The following is a 20,943-nucleotide window of genomic DNA, read 5'->3' as shown; positions in this document are numbered from 1 at the left end:
GTGTTTCTTTTCAGAATAAACAAATAATTACAAATCTCACTAAGCATGAATATTTATCCTGCAAACATTCAAACAGAAGTTACCCAAAGTCAAGTAAATAATTATAAAATAGGTTCAGAAAAATCATTTTTTTAAATAAAAAAAAAAAAAAAATGAAGTCATCCAAGAGGGTTCTTTTTCCCTTGCCCAAAACAAAGAAAATAATTTTTTAGTAAAACAGCCCCTAGCAAGTGAAGACACAAATATTGACATTAATGACATAAAAGAAATATAAAATATATATATATATATGTTTTCATTGTTTGGGATTCACTGAGTGTACAAAGAGTTAGGTTACACCAATCGCAGCTGTTAGGTAAAGTTTCTCTTGTAATTGTGTTCCATCCCCAAAGGGGTGCCATACACTGTAACCCCCAGCCCCGCTCTCTGATCTCTCCTTCTCCTCCCTCCCCTTGTATTAGGTCATCTATGCCTTCATATTAGAATTGAGTACATTGGATTCTTGCTTCTCCATCCTTGTGATATTTGTTTTAAAAACATTAAATAATCAAAATGAGAAGTCTGTAAAGCAACTGTTGCACACTTGGATTAGCAATAGACAAGGAAGGGTGGTGCAGAAGAAAACCATATGTTGAAATGTTGACAGTCTTGACAAACCTAAGAAAGAAATTGTGTTCCGTAAAAGCATATTTAGTCATTCAGTTTTCTTCTTAAAATTATTTCCATGTTGCAAACCTCCATTTGTCCCTCCTGTTTCCTTGGAGTAAATGAGCTCGAGGTGTCTGAGAGGGACAGTGGGAGTGCAAAGGAAGCTCGGCTGGTTTAGTTCTGATCTCATTTCATTTCTTCCCAAGAAACACTTATCTCAAAAGTAAATTGCTGTCATTCCCAGCTGGTAATACATGATAAGTATGAAAATGAGTCCATCTTTGAAACTTAGCATGCAAATTTATATTGCTCTCAGACTCTGGATCTGTCCAGTGAGAAGAGGAAGTGGTGAACTATTACTTCTGCTCCGTGACCTGCATGCATCAAACTTCTACTTTGCCACTCTGTAGAACAGGAATAATATGTGCAATTCAATGTCCCAACTAGATAGTTGTCCCTAGATAGGAATTCCCTAGATAGGAATGTCCCTTCCATATAGTACACTATTCCACAAGAATAAGAGAGAGATTCCACAAGAAAACAGGGTATCCGCTTATCTTCACGAATAAGAGAGAGACTCCACAAGAAAACAGGGTTATCATTTCAAGTTGTTTTCTGAACCCTCTATGCAATTAAATTGACCAATTTATCACAAAGAAGGATGTATCAACTGAATTATACTCCAGAGATTCTGATTTAATTAATCTGGGGTAGGACCCAGACATGAGTTTTTACATTAAAAGCTCTCCAGGGAATTTTTGTGTGTAGCCAGAGATGAGGATTACTGGACTAAATGAAACCCTCATGATATAATCACACTTCTCAGAGGCTGCTTTACATTAATTTTATCTTCAGTTCCATCCAACTTTATCACAGAACTTCTGAATTTCTTCTTCTCCTTGGACCTCACCTTACAGGAAAAGAAAAAAAAAAAAAGGACACTGGGGGATTCTGCCATTTGTGAATGATGCCTTCTGACGCCTGTCTACAAAACCATCTGTACCTTCATCAGTTCCTTGTTCAGTCTCCCACCAAAAGCAGATGGAGGTGTGTCAACCCCTCTCCAAGGTCAATACCACCCTCTATTCTGAATCCCAGACTCTTCGCTTCCCTGAACTGTAATCTTCCTGTTGGTCCAGCTATTTCCTGTATCTTCCATCTCTTGTAAGCATTGTATCTCTGTATTCATCATTAAGCCTCTCACATTAAAAACAATCTTGCCTCATTTCATGCCCTTGTCTGTCTACCAACCTAGCTTTTTCTTTTGCTTCATAACCAAGCTTTTGCTCTTCACTTTAAATCTCAATTTTCTCGCCTCATTAATCCTCAACTATAGCCATGTGGCTTCCACATCAATTCCAATGAAAATTATTTTACCAACGTACTGGTGACCTGGTCACACACTCAACTTCCTTACATGTTGATATATTCTCGATTCACTTCTGTTCAAACTCCGTCTCTGCATTTCTTTTCTCACTGATTTAATCTAAAGTCATATTGCTTTTTAATCTAATTTTTTGAAATGACTTTTAGACTGGGTGCACCTCTCCCTTCACTGTTGCGTCTCTTCATACACATTCCATTTCCTTTCTTTATTATTTTATTTCCTTCATATATTTGAAAAAAGTTTCTTATGAAGTAATAATTCATAAGTAAATATTATACATGTAATATTTTGAATTATGCCTATAGAGCAAAATGATTAAATTAAGCTAATTAACAACTCCACAATATTTTTGTGATGAAAATATTTAAAATCTATTCTCTTAGCAATTTTCAATTATGCCTTATCACTAAGTATATTCATCATGTTATACCATAGATCTACAGAACTAATTTATCCTCTTTAACTGAAACTTTGTACACTTTGACCAACATCTTTCCATCTCCCTAAACACTTAGCCCTTAGAAATCACCATTCTACGTTCCACTTCTATGAGTTTAATTTTTAATTTCTACTATATATGAGATGACACAAGAGTTGTTTTTCCATGTCTGGCTTTTTTTTTTAGAGACAAAGTCTCATTTTGTCGCCCTGGGTAGAGTGTCATGGCGTCATGGCGCACAGCAACCTCCAGCTCTTGGGCTTAGGCGATTCTCTTGCCTCAGCCTCCTTAGTAGCTGGGACTACAGGTGCCCACCACAACACCCGGCTATTTTTTTGTTGCAGTTTACCCAGGGCTGTGTTTGTACTCACCATCCTTGGTATATGGAGCCTGCACCCTACTCCCTGAACCACAGGTGGCGCCATTCTATATCTGGCTTAATTCACTTAGCACATTGTTTTCCAGGCCCACCCATATTTTCACAATGGCAGATTTCCTTCTTTTTTAGGAGTGAATAGTATTCCAACAATTGGTGATTTTTATCCATTCATCCATTGATAGATATTTAGGTTGATTCCATATCTTAACTATTGTGACTATAAAGCACACACCATGGGGAGTACAGATACCTCTTCCACCTCTTGGATCGTATAGTAATTTTTTTTACTTTTTGAGGAATCTGCATATTGTTTTTCATAATGGCTATGCTAATTTACATTTATACTTATATTGTACAAGCATTCTCTTTTCTCTGCCATAAAATTACTAGAATAAAACACAGAGAAAATATTTCTTCACGTGAGTGTGGACAATGATTTCTTGGATAAGTCCTCAGGTTTTGATTTCCTCCTGTGAGAAGCCTTTTTCATGATCTCTAGAACTTTAGTACTCACTGTTGCATAGGCAACAAAAGCATAAGTAAAAAAGTGGGATTGTATCAAACTAAAACGTTTGTGCACAGCAAAAGAAGTAATCAACAGAGTGAAGAGATAAAATTATGGAGTGCAAAAGAATATTTGCAAACCATACATCCGATAAGTGCTTAATATCTAGAATATATAGGAATTGAGAGAATTAAACGGCAAGAAAATTAACTCAAATTAAACATGGACAAAGTACTCAATACTATTATGAAATCAATATATCACCATCCACACTTTCATATGAAAGATAAAACACAATTACAGCCCAGAAGGAAGGAGAGAAGAGGAGGGCGGGGGGAGAGGGGCAGGTGGAGGGCGGGGAATCGGTGGGACTTCACCTACTGTGTTTATTGCAAGCATATATATCAAATATATTAACAGTAGAGTATAATTGTCTAAACACAAGAATTAAGTAAGTGAGGTGAATGATATATTAACCAGTTTGATGTGAATATTCCAAACTGTATATAAAATTAGCACATAAATTTATTTATCATACCTATAAATGCAGTAATGTACAGAGTTATGATCTAATAAAAAAATTTTAAAAATGGACAAAGGACTTTCATAGTTATTTCTGAGAAAAAAACATACAAATAGCCAACAAGTACATGAAAAAAAGGTTCATACCCCATTTCTGAAAAAAATACGAAGTCTTCATATTTTAGGTTTTTGCCTACGTAGCTCCCTCATACAGGACATACTTCACATCCACCATCGTTATCATTAGCCCTGTTACACTGTCCGGGTTTTGATTTCCTCCTGTGAGAATCCTTTTTCATGATCTCTAGTACTTCAGTACTCACCTTTTATATATAGCTCTAGCATGGAACTTACACTAAAGTAATGGCATTGTATATGTGCAGTAACTTTGGGATATCCTCCTGGCCCCCACCAGAGAGTGGATTCATTACAGGTAGGGATTTTACATACTTGTCTTTTTCATCCCAGTGCTTACTTGTCTTTCATCCCAGTATAATGTCTGCCTGGCACATAATTATCATTTAATAAATGCTTGTTCAAATCATTAAACTACTATGTTATCCTGTTTTTAAAAAGAGCAAAAAACAAAAACCTCTCCTTCTTTACATATCCGAGATAGAAGCCAATATTTACTGTGGCATATAAGACCCTTCACAGTATGATCCGTAACTATAGATAATACCTTATCTCTCATGGTTCCGCCCTCAGTAAGTTTATGTTCTGTCATAGTTCACTAACCATTGTCTCTCTTCTCACTAATACCAATCTGTTTCATTACCATGCAGGTTTACATGTGGTTCTCTCTGTCTTAAATGTCTTTCCATTTCTTAATCTCTATGTCTTTCTATCTTCTTCCCCTTTTTGAATTCCTGCTTATCTTTTTTTATGAAATGTGTTGGGTGGTGCCTGTGGCTCAAAGGAGTAGAATACCTGCCCCATATGCCAGAGGTGGTGGGTTCAAACCCAGCCCTGGCCAAAAACTGCAAAAAAAAAAAGAAAAAGAAAGAAAGGAAAAGAAATGTGTTGGACTTTTATGGGTGGAGTGGTTGTTTATTCTTTTATGAATTGAAAGCCCTGTGTTCATGTATCTGCCATAGCTCTTATTGCTATGTACAATAAAGCTCATCTTTTTTCTCCCCTTTATTAATAAACAAGTAACATGCATTATTAAATAAATGAATGATTTCTAGAATAAAAGAATATATAATCTCAATATGTAATATTTTCATGGCCAATGAAATTTATTTCCCAAAGGATAATATCATTTCCATCTGTTGTCTCTCTTTTGTATTGAACTGTTTTTATGACTTAAATATTGAGCGTGCAACCATGCTTTTGTTGCTTGAAAGGATTTCCTCTGCTTGTTTTATTTTGAATGTACTGTGTTTTCGATGAGATTGTAAATCAATCAAGGCTATGATTTGTGTTCTATTTTGCGCTTCTTACATTGTGCCTGACATAGTGGTAAATAAGACACTTCAATGGTGACTGTGTCTTCCAGAGGCCAGGCTTTGCTAGTAGTTGGTGAAGGCTGACATAATCTGTGTTGCTCCCCCCAAATTATAAGACTAATTAAGCAGAAAAACATCATTCCTGCCTAGACATAAGAAATTGTCTTTCAAAATGTGATAAATTCTGAACATATTAAGCATAAAACCCATGGCTTTGAAAATTTCAAATAAATTCATTTTAAATATTAAGAAAAATCTTTCTCACCAATCATGTCTGGGTATATTCTGCTTATGCTTTTTGTTTGGTTTCTCTGTTTTTCCAGGCCTGCATACTTTTCATTTTCATGTTCTTTTCTTCACTTTGCATGATGGAGTGATACGTTTTGAATGTATATATAAAGCATCAGACATCTATTGCGGATCATGACATCTATAGGATTATTCTGTGAAACTAAAGAGGAATCTATGACTACTACTGAAAAACACCTGATGCGTGCATTTTTGGTTGATACTTTTCAGCAGGTTCTGGTTTGCTCTTGGGCAAAAATTTTTATTAAATAATTACTTTTGCATAATAAGAAGTCTTGAACCAGGGTAACTTTTCCTGTTGCAATGATCATATTACTACTCTGTCCAATATTTTGTTTTAATTAATTAAATATTAGTAAAATATTTATTTATTTATTGAGACAGAGTCACACTATGTCACCCTCAGTAGAGTGTCATGGTGTCACAGCTCACAGGAACCTCTAATCTTGGGCTTCAGCAATTCTTCTGCCTCAGCCTCCCAAGTAGCTGGGACTACAGGCACCTGCACAATGCCTGACTATTTTTTGTTGCAATTGTCATTGTTGTTTAGAGGGCCTGGGCCGGGTTCGAACCCGCCAGCCTCAGTGTATGTGGCTGGTGCTGTAACCACTGTGCTATGGGCACTGAGCCAGTACAATATTTTATTAAAATGGTTATTTGGCAATATCATGTGTAGGAGAAACTGAGCCCTGATATTGAGAATAAGCCTGGCTTCCTACTTGAGAGACCTGGAGAATCATGAGAAAGCCATGTGAGTTGTGTGCCTGCAGGAAAACAGAAAACTGGCCTCCAAGGCAGAATGTACATGTGAGGTGTGGCAAGTCCAGGCTTAATGTTATGGGAAAGATTCTCTAGATTCCAAGGTCTCTTGATGCTAGACGCACAGTTTTTGCTTAAGGTCTGAGATTTTGCAAAACAAATTGGACACATTTGACACTTTCCATTTTTCCTTTTTCAATGGTGATACCTGAGAAGTAACTTTAACTACCTGTTCCTGCTTTAATAAATACAGACCTGAGGTTTACACGGGAGGTCTCCTCTCAGTTCTCCAGTCCCCGACACAGACTTTGTGTCAAGCCTCTTCATTCCTCGCACCAAGACCCCCTCTTCTGGTGACCCCAAATCCCTTCAGTTATGTGTACAAAAATATGGTGTAATGACTGATTGTGTTAAACATTAGGAAAAAGAGTAAAATACAAGAGGTAACTTGTAACATGTATGAAAGAATTTTGAAAACTTGAAGATAACAAAGTCCTTTGAGGACTGTTAGTTAATGAAGGTAATAGCTCTTTGGTTTGGCTAATAATTACCTGCTATATGACCTGTGCACCCATTTTAAGGAATTAAATTTCATTTCAATCTTTTCATTGACTCAAAGGTGCTAGCTGAATAGACCACACTGATAACTATCCTCTTCTTGGTAATAGTTGTAACAGATCCATTCAAAATTCAAACACTTCAGAAATTTTGATTATTTTATTCTTTGTGGGATGGTTTTGGTTGAAGAAACAAGTCTTACTGCCAATGAAATGATTAGGGATCATCGCCAAAACAATAGAATTAAGTACAAAATTGTACGGTAAAGGTATTGAATGTAATTTTGAAGTAAAAGAAAATAAAATATAATTGAAATAGGAAGGAATTTTTTAGAAGACAAAAATTGAGCAAAACCTAGAGAAGTGGATTTGATCATTCAGGGACAGGGCAAATGTACATGAAAATCAAAGTGGTGATTCTTCTCAGTAATAAGCTGAGATAAACTTTTGGTAAGAGTTGAAGTATCAAAGCTGACGACAAATCATGCATAATTTTCTAAAAGGTTACCAATCAGCACTCCTCATACAAATTCAGAAGTCCCTGTGATGCAGGGACCGACATGAAGTAATGCTCTCATCACAGATACAATTTGATCCTTATAAAAATGGTAGATTACTTAAATTGAAGATTATAGATTTCAACTGGCATGGTCTTACGCCCGAGTTCATATTCTTGATTATTTTATGCTACTGACTTATCGTACAAAATTGAGAAGCAACTTAGGATATGTGAACATTTTGCAATATAACAAAAGTGAGTTTTTTAAATGAAATTAGTCTGCTAGCACTCGTAGTCCAAATGAAAAGCATGAGATAGTTGGCGTATTAGAACTATAAAATACTGGCTCGGCGCCTATAGCTCAACCGGCTAAGGCGCCAGCCACGTACACCTAAGGTGGCGGGTTCGAATCCCCAGCCTGGACCCGCCAAACAACAATGACGGCTGCACCAAAAAATAGCCGGGCGTTGTGGCGGGCGCCTGTGGTCCCAGCTACTTGGGAGGCGGAGGCAGGAGACTCGCTTGAGCCCAGGAGTTGGAGGTTGCTGTGAGCTGTAATGCCACGGCACTCTACCCAGGGGGACAGCTTGAGGCTCTGTCTCAAAAAAAAAAAAAAAAAAAAAAAAAAAAAATATAAAAAATTGACAGGGGGGGGGGGGGGCTCTCCAAGGAGGAGATCCACAACATAGCCTTTCTTTTTGTCTTTTTGTAGAGACAGAGTCTCACTTTATCACCCTCAGTAGAGTGATGCGACATCATAGCTGACAGCAACCTCCAACTCCTGGGCTTAGGTGATTCTCTTGCCTCAGCCTCCCAAGTAGCTGGGACTACAGGCGATAACATAGCCTTTCTAATCTTTCTCATGCTACATCCTTTCTTCCCATATAGGCCCACTCACATTGCTATTTTGCCCATGATATATTTCCTACACTTGATGACTTCGATATACAACTTCCTCTGCCAATAACTCAAATAACTTCTAAGTTCCTCCCATATGTTACTGTCTCCATATCAATGAGTGGCCATCCACAAACATGGAAATCATCTTTCTCATCTGCATCTTACAAAGAATTGTAACTTGAAATCAACATACTCTAGTAACTTTGTGTTTATGTCTTACGAATCAATAAAATGTTAAAAAAAATAATTTAACCTGTATATTGAATATAGTATTTAAATTAGAATATCTATTCATTTTATAAATATTTGTTGAATGACTAAAATATAAATTGATCAGCACATAAATAAATGAATAAACAAATAATTTTGTGATTGATTGAATAAAGGAATCAGAAAGTGACTCCAGGATTCTTCACCTCAATTTCCATTATTTTCCCATTTTATTATCTTCTTTTCTCATCTTCCCTTAATCATCTGTATCATCACTCTCATGAATACCATAACGGACCTTGGTTATTTAGGGAAACCCAAGTAGATATTGATTGAAAATGTATTCAAAATTTTTGTTCCTTCTAATATTATTAACTCTCTTATATGTTTGTAAGTTATATAATTTATCAATACTTAAACTCACATGGTTTCTTTAAACATCAAGAAGGTCTGAAATGAACAGTCTAGATATCATTCGAGGCATAAGGCTGCTATTTGCATGAATTCCAGCTTTTGATTATCTACTACATTTCCTACGAAGGAACAATTATTTTCACAACTGTGAACTGATAAATACTTTGCATATATATTCTCAACTAAGGAGAAAGAATCATTGCCTGAGTCTGTGTAAAATTCATTTATCTTAATTTAAGAATTCTCTTTTTGTTCTAATTCATAATTTGCTGTCTGTGTGACTTTTGAGTCCTTGGGTGAAAAGAAAGTCACCATTTCTTTATTGCTCAACCATGCAATACATAGACAGTAGCTGTATTAATAATCTCTCAAAGGTGCAGTGCACTGATACTGCTATTTATGCTGCTGTCTGGAAAGAAAGCATATTTATTCTGTCCAAGCACCCATGAGACATGAGAACTATTCTTTGTTCAGACTCACAGCAGACAGTTATTTTAAAACTTCAATTATTATTCCAGCATGTTCCCTCCATTACTATTTCCAGTAACATAGCCAGTAATTTCAAGCAGCAAAATGGACTTTATAAACCATACACATATGTGCCCTGCATGCAATCAAGCAATAAAGCTATGTATACATGATTGATACCTGCAGAAATATGTAAATGTATGTGAAATGATATCAATGTCTGAATCTTGAACATGAAATTTTATTTGATGGTTGATGGATGAACATGATTATAGACTGTATGTAACACGAATTTATAGCTTCAGATTTAAGAAAATCAATATTCAACAAATACGTCCTGAGACTGAAATCAGTATGAAGCTGTTCTTTGTGCCATGTGGTTTATGAAAAATAACAAAGTAATCTAACACCTTGTTTCGGCCTTTGAACAATTTACAATCATAAACGAGATTCATTCTTTTTATCAAAGTGAGAGTCTTGAATGAAAAAAGATGATTTGTAGTCTGAGTCTTATTTTAAGTAGACCTTAAATTCCATGATCTGGCCATGATTTCTGGTGGGATGTTTTGTTCCCACATTAACATTAGTCTCCTCTTTTTCAATCTATCTATTTTTCACATCCCTTTTTGCTACCAAAAATGCACATATCTAATTTATGTGACACCAAAATGGTATACTTGGAACATGTCATTTTCAAGCCAGGATGTTCACTATAATGCCCTTTATAGCTACAATTTCATCTTGAGTAAACAATATCCTAAGAAATCAGCCTTATACGTTTTTACTGATCTATTTATTGCCAAGACATTCATGAAAGTAACCCCGATAAAATGTATTACTCAGTGTTTATTTTATAAGTAAAATGCAAGATGATTCATCCTTTAAAACTATGAAAAAGTTTACTAGTCTTATATCATTGAAATACTTATATTTTATATACAAACTTTTGATCAGATTTCTTTTTATGCTTTAGCAATAATACTTAGATCTAATATGTATACCATTATTAAAAGTTGTTTATGTGACCCTCAACCAATTAGTGTATTACCCATTAAGTAATTTTTGATTCCATCTTTAATGCTCTTAAATCTGGGTTCTCTCCCTCAGTCTATGAAAAGTTTTTTTTAAGAACTTTACCTACTTCCCAGCCATTTGGATAAGGGAAAATGACTGGGTCACTCTATGCCTCATATTCTTCATTTCTAAAATGGAGGCAGTAATATCCTCGTCATTTTGTTTGGGGATTAATGGTACAAGTTATATGCAGTGGTTAGCATCATGCCTGGCATATAGTAAGTACTTACAAATGGTGCTGATAATAACAGTGTTATTGTAATAGGAAATAATCTCTCAAACACCTCCAAATTTTTAAGTTTCTTCATATTTATTAACAGGGCAAGACTTTTCTAATCTTATTTTCTTGTTTATTTTTCTTGAGGCAGAGGTTCACTTTGTTGCCCTCGGGAGAGTGCCGTGGAGTCACACAGCTCACAGCAACCTCCAACTCCTGAGTTTAAGTGATTCTCTAGCCTCAGCCTCCCGAGTAGCTGGGACTATTACAGCTACAGCCCGCCATAATGCCTGGCTATTTTTTGGTTGCAGTTTGGCCAGGGCTGGGTTTGAACCCACCACCCTCCGTATATGGGGCCGGCGCCCTACCCACTGAGCTATAGGCACCGCCCTAGTCTTATTTTCTTGAATATCATCTTTGAATCTCTGTCACTTTCTCTTTTTCTATTCAGTCAGTTACAAAATACTTTGTACACTGCCCTTAGGAAAACTTTTAAATCTTTACCTTCCCTAATCCCTTGACACTTTCCCCGAAGAAGAATGTGCAGAGTGGAGTGACTCTACATACGGTAAATTTGTTCCCTGAAGGAGAAGAAGAACTAAAGGTATCATGAGTACTGGGACACTGAAAAATGCAGAAATGCCACGATTAAAAAATAATAACCATGACAACAACAAACAAGAAATCAGAAATGCCAGGAGGATGGAATGAGGTGTTCATTTTCAAAACAGCTTTAAAACGTTTAAAAAGAAGAGGCCTCTTCACATTTATATGGAAATATTTCATCTGATGGGCAGTAAAGGGAGTAGGAGCTGGGCCAAGGGAGGAACGGGTCTCATGATTAACAGCTAAGTTTAAAGAGGACAGAAAAATGAGCAAGTAGACGAGACAGCAAAGAAGCAATTGGTAAGAAAAGAGCATAAAAATACAAAAGTTAAGAAAAGGTCTGATGGGCGGTGCCTGTGGCTCAAAGGAGTTGAGCGCCGGCCTATAGTTCAAACGCAGCCCCTGACAAAACAAAAACAAAAACAAAAAACTCCTGCAAATAAATAAGTAAAATAAAATAAGAAAAGGTCTGACACTATTTAATTATAATATATTGATACCATTCAAGATTGGCTCAACGAAGTTACAGATCTTTCTACACATTATTACAAGTTATCGACAGGTTTTTTAGAAATAGCTTTTAATTCTACTGACAGGAACTAAACCTCTCTGCTATTGGGATTCAATCTAACCTCAATGGCATGGTATTGCAAATCTTGAGACTTATGTCTAATGATATCGGCATACCTGCATTTGTTTTTTAACATCTGAAGATAATGGTATTGATATTTTAGGTAGTAACTCTGCCTTAAAATCAAGGGATGTTTTTGACCAAGAATTGCTTATTGAAATTCAAACTCAAAGTCAAATGAAATGAATATATTTGTTTTTTTTGTTTTTTTTTTTTTTTTTTGAGACAGAGCCTCAAGCTGTCCCCCTGGGTAGAGTGCCGTGGCATTACAGCTCACAGCAACCTCCAACTCCTGGGCTCAAGCGAGTCTCTTGCCTCTGCCTCCCAAGTAGCTGGGACCACAGGCGCCCGCCACAACGCCCGGCTATTTTTTGGTTGCAGCCGTCATTGTTGTTTGGCGGGTCCGGGCTGGGGATTCGAACCCGCCACCTTAGGTGTACGTGGCTGGCGCCTTAGCCGGTTGAGCTATAGGCGCCGAGCCGAAATGAATATATTTGAATATATTTTAACTCCCATGTTAAAAATTGAAAGGTACCCTTAGTTGGCTGTTGTAGCATCTTTTTTTTTTTTTTTCCTAAATAGGCTTAGAAAATTTCACTTCCCTTCATGATAATCTTCTCTATATTTGTAATTATCTTGACTCAGTTTTGCCTTGCATCCATTTTTGAATATTATGTATGTATATGTGTATATGTATAAGTACATATATAAATATTAACAAAATTGTAGGAAAGGTCTATATTCAGGTAAGATAATTATCTGCAATTACTAGTAATATATATAACCAGTTGATCCAATGCTAAAATTGAGCAAAAGATTAGAATATATGATTAGAAATGTAAAGATTAGGCACCACTTCTACTGGAAATGCCCCCAAATATCCATATATTCACAGAATTATATGGACACGTACAAGGACTGTCTGGAAAGTATCCAGCCACACATATTACATGGCTCGATACTTTTCAGGCACCCTCAGAGTCCATATATATATACTTATATAAATCTTATCTGTAATTACTTGTACAATGATATTTAAAAGCAGAGGATTTCTTCTTTTTCTTAGTTTACACAAACTATCCCTGGAATCTTTGCTTCACCTCTACCGCACTAAACGCTGCTGCTAAGTGTACTAGAGACATAAGTAAGAAACATGGAATATGCTCCAAGCAGAAGTAGAATTATGGTTTAAAAATCCCAATCAATCTTATATAGACAAGGTAATTGTAATTTTTTAAAAAGGGCAATATTGTTTCCAGCGTCATATATTGTATATTTTATATTTTAGTCTATTGTTGTATAATCATTAGATTGCAAATTCCATCAAACATTATGGATTTTCAGTACATATCAACAAATACAGTAGTTTAATTCTTTCTTAATTCTTTCTTAAGGATTTCATAAAAAAAAAGGATTTCATTACTTCAAGATTTAATTGAAATGTATATTCAGTTCAACAGAGTTTAAACTATTAAAATGTGTGCAGAAAGCATTTTTATTTTAAAACTTTTCTTTACCTTTACATACAGGCCTGTGATCACTCCACGCAGCAAAGACTTCTGCTATTCGTTGACAGGTGATGCTCTTTGCACCCTGTAGAACATAATCTTCATCGCAAGAGAACTGCACAGTGGATCCAAGGCTAGAATTCAATAAGAGATTAAAAATATGATTATGAAGATATAACATAAAACTAGGCTCTAAGAAGTGTCTTACAGGGAAAAAGTCAAAGTACTACTTGTATAAATGTACAAGAAAGGTCATTAACAGATCAATCTAATGGAAGGTAACAACATGCACATGTGGTAGAAATTGTAGAAAGCTAAATAAAGGTTAATCATTTTGTTATTAGTTGGAGAAACCAAGTAAAAAAGGGACTGTATTTACCATCAAAAGTAGATGGTAGATGTGTATCAAAAGTTAACATCCTGAGTTGAATTCCAGTGCAGTATTTGTGTTCATACTATATTACCATATTTCCTGGATGTACTTACATGTATATGTATTTAGAAATGTCTTTGTGTATGGACATGTATTTGCATATCTACACACATACACACACACATTTAGGGCTGCAAAATTGTGCTGATTTTCCTATAGAGTACATGCTATACTAGGTGATTTAAAATTCACCCACCAGTTATTATTTAACTTATTTCAACATACATTTTGTTTCTCCTGCCTCCGAATTTACTAAAATTGCCATTAAAAAATTTCTAATTACCAGGTTAATGGTTCTTTCTCTGATATAAAAAACTGGTTGTACATTATCTTTTTTATTAAACCATAGTTGTGTACATTAATGCAGTCATGGGGTACAATGTGCTGGTTTTATATACAATTTGAAATATTTTTATCAAATTGGTTAAAATAGCCTGCATGGCATTTTCTTAGGTATTGTGTTAAGAAATTTATATTCTACATTTACTAAGTTTCACATGTACCCTTGTAAGATGCACCATAGTTGTGATCCCACCAATTATCCTCCCTCCACCCATCCTTGCCCTTCTGCTCCCCTCCCTTTCCCCATATTCTTGGACTATAATTGGGTTACAGCTTTCATATTAGTTTCATAGTAGGGCTGAGTACATTGGATAATTATTCTTCCATTCTTGAGATACTTTGCTAAGAAGAATATTTCTAGCACCATTCATGTTAACATGAAGGAGGTAAAGTCTCCATCTTTCTTTAAGGCTGCATAATATTCCATGGTGTACATATACTGCAATTTATTGATCCATTCATGGGTGGATGGGCACTGGGCTTCTTCCATGACTTAGCAATTATGAATTGGGCTGCAATAAACATTCTGGTACAACAAACAGTAACTCTCTGGGCAAAAGAATAAAGTCCAACTTCCTTAATTTGACATGAAAGTTTTCTATCAGTAAGTCCCTGAAAACTTCTCCATCTCCTCTCTCCCTCAGTACCACATCTGATCAGCACCTCTAGCACTTGACCATAAAACCAGGAAAGAAATTATCTTCAGAGTCTTCTTGGACCTGTTCCTGACTCCAGCTTTTCTTTAGACTTACTCTATAACTTCAGCAAATTTAAATGTTTATATAATGGTTGATTCTCTGCCTTTTCTTTCTTCCCATATGAATAAATGAAAACGTCATTCTTCCGGTTGTTAAGCTCAAACACCTTAGAGTCATTCTCGATCCGTCTTTTTCTCTTGCATTTCACATCCACTCCATTCTGAAAATTCTGTTGACAACTTTTTCAAAATCCAGAATCCAACATTTCTCAACTCTATACTGTCACTATCTTGATCTGAGCCACCATTATTTCTCACCTATCTTGATGTAATAGTCTTTTTTGCTATGTAGTCAGTTTTCCTGTTTCTATTCTTGACATTTTCCAATTTATCCTTTAAGAGCGTCTGGAGCAAATGTTTAAAAAGGTAGCTCAAATTACACCATTCATTCTTCTACTTCAAATCTTCCTGTGTTCCCTCATTTCACTTGGATACTCCTAAACCGTGATCATTTCCCACATTATTCTCTATTCACTTTATTCACTGCATTGTGCATTTGTCTCTCTCACCCCCTGAAAGAAATCTAGGCTCTTAACGATTTTGCTTTTCAACCTACCAAACATGTCCAAAACATATTTTAAGTTGTTTTACATAGATCCATGTGCATAAGCTTAAATATACATACCTGCAGAGAGAGGAATTAAATACTTTATCTTGCAGATTTATTATTTACTAACATCTATCTAAGATAGTCTAATTCATTCAGATATATCCCCTGTCTTTAAATTGGAAAAAAGTATACATGTGTCATGATTTTCTTTCAGCTTCAATTTAAATTTCTTATTACCCACAACACCCACTTTGCATCACCCAGTGTGTTTTCTGTGTTCATGAAATAGCAAGCAAAATATCAATGTGACTAGAGCATAGAAATCAAAGGAGAGAGGTGTATGAAATTAAGTCAAGGAAGCAATTAGAGATTGGGAACAGATTGTTTACAGCTTTGTGGGCCATAGTAATAAGTGTGACCTTTATTCTGAGAGAACTGGGTAATTATAATAGGGCTGTGAGCCTAGTGAATGGCGTTATGTTACTTTATGCTTTCTTTAAAATAATCTCATTGGTTGCTGAGTGAATACAATTTCCAGGGGCAGAGGTAGAATCAAGGAGTTTGGTTAAGAAGCTGTTGCTATAATCTTAGCTTTCACAGAAGTCAAATGATGGCAGCTATTATTAGAGAGGTACTGGTAAGAAACGAAGATAGCAAAACATTGGAGAAAAACCAGAGACTCAGTATAGGGCCTAGTCCACAGAAGTCATTTCATTAATATTTTCTCACTAATGTCATAAATTCATGATATATCAAGGTCATTGTATTTGTAATGGTGATCATCATGTTCCAGTTTTAAGCAGGCTCTTCTTACTGACAGTAATAAATTACATATTATGTAAGTGGCAGGTATGGCACCTGGTTTCTTTTTTTTTAATAGCAAATTAATTCATTTAGCCTAAAGACAGGTTACTGGAATAATAAACATGTAACTGCTTTGCTACTAAGCGGAAGATGGCCAGTCCCATTCTCTGAAGTTTCTACATATTTTCTTCTTAAGAATTAACTAATCAAACTTTCTTTTTTCTTTAAACACTGGGGGAAGTTGTTTAGGGTGGTGGTTAACAATTTAAGCTACAGAATCACAAAGACCTTTCAAATCCTAATTCTGTTCTTCATCTCTTCACCAACTTTTGAGAAAGTAACAACTTCTCTAAACCTCAGCTTCCTCATCTATTGTGATAACGTAGCTTTATAGTGTTTATAAACTATACAGTGTCCATCAGGCACTCAAGTATTTTCTTCAGTCAAGTTAAAATAATGTCCTGATGGTCTGGAGACTCTTGTCTTTTAAAATTTTTATTTTTTTTTTAAATTTAGTACCTCCATATTTCTCCATTTGTCTGAACTTTAAAATTATATTCTCATAACTTATTCCTAAATTGTGGTGGGAGAAACTTATTTTTATCCATTTATAAAGTTCATATATTTAAAATGTTACTGCCTCCCTTATCTCCCTAATATACATTTATATCCCAAACACCAGTACCTGCAATTTATAATTTCTCTTTATTCTGGGGTTATTTAAAATGTCTACCAGAAATTCCATCTTTCCCATTTGAGCAAATCATTATTAAGACTCAATTTTAATTTGGGGTTGCTCATAAAGCTTTTACCAATTCCTCGATTTATAATTAAAAGTTTTATTTTTGTGTCCATATAGTATCCCTATTCCTCTAGGTGAGAATTTGCTATAATGATTCAGAATTGTAAATTTAACTGGCAAGCATTAAGAGAAAAGAAGACTACACAGATGAAGGAGGTGGATGGAAAGCAACATTCTCAAGCAGATGGGAGGGCAATTTTCTATTTTAATATTTGATCTTACACCTATGAGATGCCATTTCAAAGCTTCAAAATGACATTTTGGGTACATGCCCCATGGTATATCCTCTGATTTGGATTTTCTAGGTCTGTTCTAGGATTGCAGGGATGTCCAACCTGCAACCCATGGGCCACATGTGGTTTATTTGTGGTCTGTTTTGCCTATCTCTGGTGTCCAAATCATGAAAATTACATGCTTTATTTTTTTGTTTCTCATCAATTATCATTAGTGTTTGTGTATTTAGTATGTGGTCCATAACTCTTCTTGCAATGTGAGGCAGAAAAAAAAATGGTGAGACACCCCCAAAGGATCTGTGTTGCAGGGGCTGGTGAAATATTTTATTTAATTTTTAATTTTTTTTGAGACAGACTCTCTAGCTGTTGCCCTGGGTAGAGTGCCATGGTGTCACAACTCACAGGTGCCTGCCATAATGCCCAGCTATTTCTGTTGTTGTTGTAGTTGTCATTGTTGTTTTTAGCTGGCCCGGGCTGGGCTCAAACCCGCCAGCCTCGTTGAATGTGGCCAGCGGCGCCCTACCCACAGACCTATGGGTGCTACCAAGATATTTTAAATGAGTTGACAATTTAAGCCGAATTCAAACTGTTAATATGATGACTATTTCAAATTACTCATTCCTGTTGTATTAGCCATTAATTTCTTCCTCACTATTGAAGGAAAGCCTCTATACTGGGCATTTGCAAGCATATTCATTCAGGATCACAGCTACACTTGAGCCTATTCCAAAATGACATACAGAGAAATCAATAAATAAGTGGCCTTTTTAGTAGAAAATCAATATAAAAATGGCCTTTTTAGTAGAATCTAGGTCAATATTCAGGAAATGGGTTTCTTAAAACAAATGCACTATGTTTTAATTTTATGAACTGTTTTAATATTTGAGTCAGACTTAAGGAAAATTTACAACTATGTCTCATTAAATGTGTCTCATATATTTATTTTTTCCTAGAAAAATATTCAGTTATCATGAAGTGACAGCCAAGGAAGACAAGATGTATCCACTGTAATTTATCTGTCACCACTGTAGAGATGTCTGCCCTAGCTAAATGCAACTGTCCACTTTAGTATAAGGTTATTCAATCTGATAGAAATTTCAAAATAAAAAGCTGAGCACATTTTTTTAAAATTTGAAAGTATCAAATATTTAAGCATATGATAAGTAATGATATTGTTTGCAAAAATGTGTTGATCACCATGATTATGCTGGCTCATATTTAAGTGCTATCATCTTTTTTTAAATGATGCTTATCATTCTCCAAATACCCTGTAATACCAAAGCTGTCAGTGCAAGAAGACATGAGATTTTTCAAAAGATATAAATTTTCACCTATTTTGACCCAAGACAGTGAAACTATAATTTTATTCATAAGCAAATAAATAAAATCTGAAAAAACACAGAGAGATGCAAAGACAGATGACATGGGACAGAGAAGAGGATCTAAGAAATAAAGGAATAAGGAATCTTGAGAGCATTACATTAGGAGGAAATTTGTGCATTATCTTTTGGTGTTATTTTTTGATTGATTTAAGAGGTCTCAACAGTTTCCTGACATTTACAGAAATTCAACACTAAAGCAAATGTGTATTTTTCAATATTCTCACTGTACAAGTAGAAATTATCCAGGCATGAAGGATGATTGTAAAATTAAAGCATCTGCAAATCTTTTTTGTGGTTAAGAAATCAGAATACTAAAAATGCATAAAATTACTATTACCAAATGACCACAGATATGCTGGTTTAATATATTTGAAAATCAAATGATTCTCTAAATATAGTTAAACTAGCAATTTCAGAAATAAATAATTGTCCATTAGAAAACCTGAGTTTATTTTTACTTCAGATTTGGAGTAGGAAATTTTTAGAATATGAGATTTTCTGTATTTTCAAAGTACATAGTGTGTATTGTAGAATTTTAAAGATGAAGATTATTTTTAAAACACTCCAAAAAACAACTAAGTGAAAACCACCTCAAGCTCTCTCTGCAGAGCAGTCCAACTTTTTTGTTGTTTTGTTTTAATCTGCTGCACCTTGGCAGAACAAGAGCTGTCTTAGATCACACATTAAATACACAAACACCAACAGAAAGAGGTCTTCACAAAATCAGCATGTAGGCCATGGCCACTGGATAGACAGTCCTGCTATAGTGTTAACATGTTTTGAACTCTAAATATAGAATTTCAGGTCTTTTCATATTTAAATCCATTCTCTCTTTTTCTTATAGAGACAGAGAAATTGGCTCTCCTTGTCCACACAGTGGGGTCATTTCTCCACCTGATTTTCGGTTCAGTCTTTCTCTCTTTCTCACTACTTGTACCATTAATTATTCCAGCTCTCTCTCTCTTGAATATTTAACCCCTTATTATAAACTAGAAGCAAAAGTGATAGTGTTAGTCCATGTATTTGTAGGTGTTAGAAATTAACCATTATTAAACTTTAATCTAAGGGGGGAATAAGTGACTTTGTTTTCATAATATATTGTTTCTGCCTCTATATGACAAGTTTTGTCAAATATTTTAAAGAATTTTAACTCAGATCAAATTTCTTCAAAAGAGAAATAACACCACAATCATTTATATGCATTGCATATTTCCTTGCCTTATAAAACTAATGTCATTCCTTTACATAGATAAGGTCAATGAAACAAAAATGATGCTCGAACCTGGGAGAATCCAATTCAGCAGTCACACACTTTTGTATTTTATTAGTATTTTCTGCCTTGAGCTGTAGGTTATGACCAGTCTGGATATTGTACTGGGGCTTCTTGTTTTGTGGAATGTCAAGGTCACTCACTACTACCTCATTCAGTATTCAAGCCAATCACCACCCCTTAATCTCCTCAAACTTGATCCTCTGCATGTAATTTCAAGCCTTTATTCCTTCAATACTTCATTTCATTTCAGCTTAAATACTATTGCTAGGAATAAATCTTTCTTCTTGTGTGCTTATTTCCTATATTTACATAATTCTTTATAATTTCTTTATAACATAACACAATACATTGAAAAAATTGAGCAATTTCAAAGGGGGCAATATCCTAAAAATAGGAACAATCTCAACAGTCATGGACTGTTCAGAAAGAAATGCCAAGTCAATACATAAGCACAGATTTTCAAATGAGAACAGCTCTTCAATAGTTAAAGGAAAAGCAGAAGTTATTTACAAAGTTATAGTTCCGCCTTTAGAAAAAAGGATAACGGTTATCATAATAGAGACCTTTTCTTTAACATCCAAAGTTAATGGCGTGAAGTCATCAGAATCCTATAAAATCCTTGCTATTATACCTAAGATTTCAATATTTCAAATTTAGAATAATTACTTAAGTATTATTAACTGAAGATTTTATTTTTATCTTGATAATTCTTTTTCTTGAGTCTGTAAGATAAATTATTTTCCCATGTGCTTGTATTCTTTCATATATTGTTTTGTTCTGTGTTTTATACCTGAAATTCATTAGGTCAGATTTTGTGTCTTGGTCAAACAATTTTTAATGGGTCTTCACTCCTAGGTAAACTATATATATATATATATATATAT

General features: G+C 35.0%; 1 protein-coding gene across 2 annotated transcripts in view; it reads right to left on the bottom strand.

The window, feature by feature from the left end:
• Positions 1 to 20,943, bottom strand: part of CSMD3 (CUB and Sushi multiple domains 3) — a 1,080,374-nt gene that overhangs the window by 607,261 nt on the left and 452,170 nt on the right. For both annotated transcript variants that reach the window (XM_003782396.2, XM_003782397.2), the window contains one exon: positions 13,493 to 13,617. In XM_003782396.2, coding sequence (XP_003782444.1) covers positions 13,493 to 13,617 — 125 coding nt within the window. The remainder of the gene's footprint in view (positions 1 to 13,492; positions 13,618 to 20,943) is intronic.

This window comes from Otolemur garnettii, unplaced genomic scaffold (assembly GCF_000181295.1).
Source record: "Otolemur garnettii isolate 467f Iridium unplaced genomic scaffold, OtoGar3 scaffold00004, whole genome shotgun sequence".
Lineage (NCBI taxonomy): Eukaryota > Metazoa > Chordata > Mammalia > Primates > Galagidae > Otolemur > Otolemur garnettii.
Note: the sequence above shows the minus strand (reverse complement) of the source record. Positions and strands in the feature narration are given on the sequence as shown.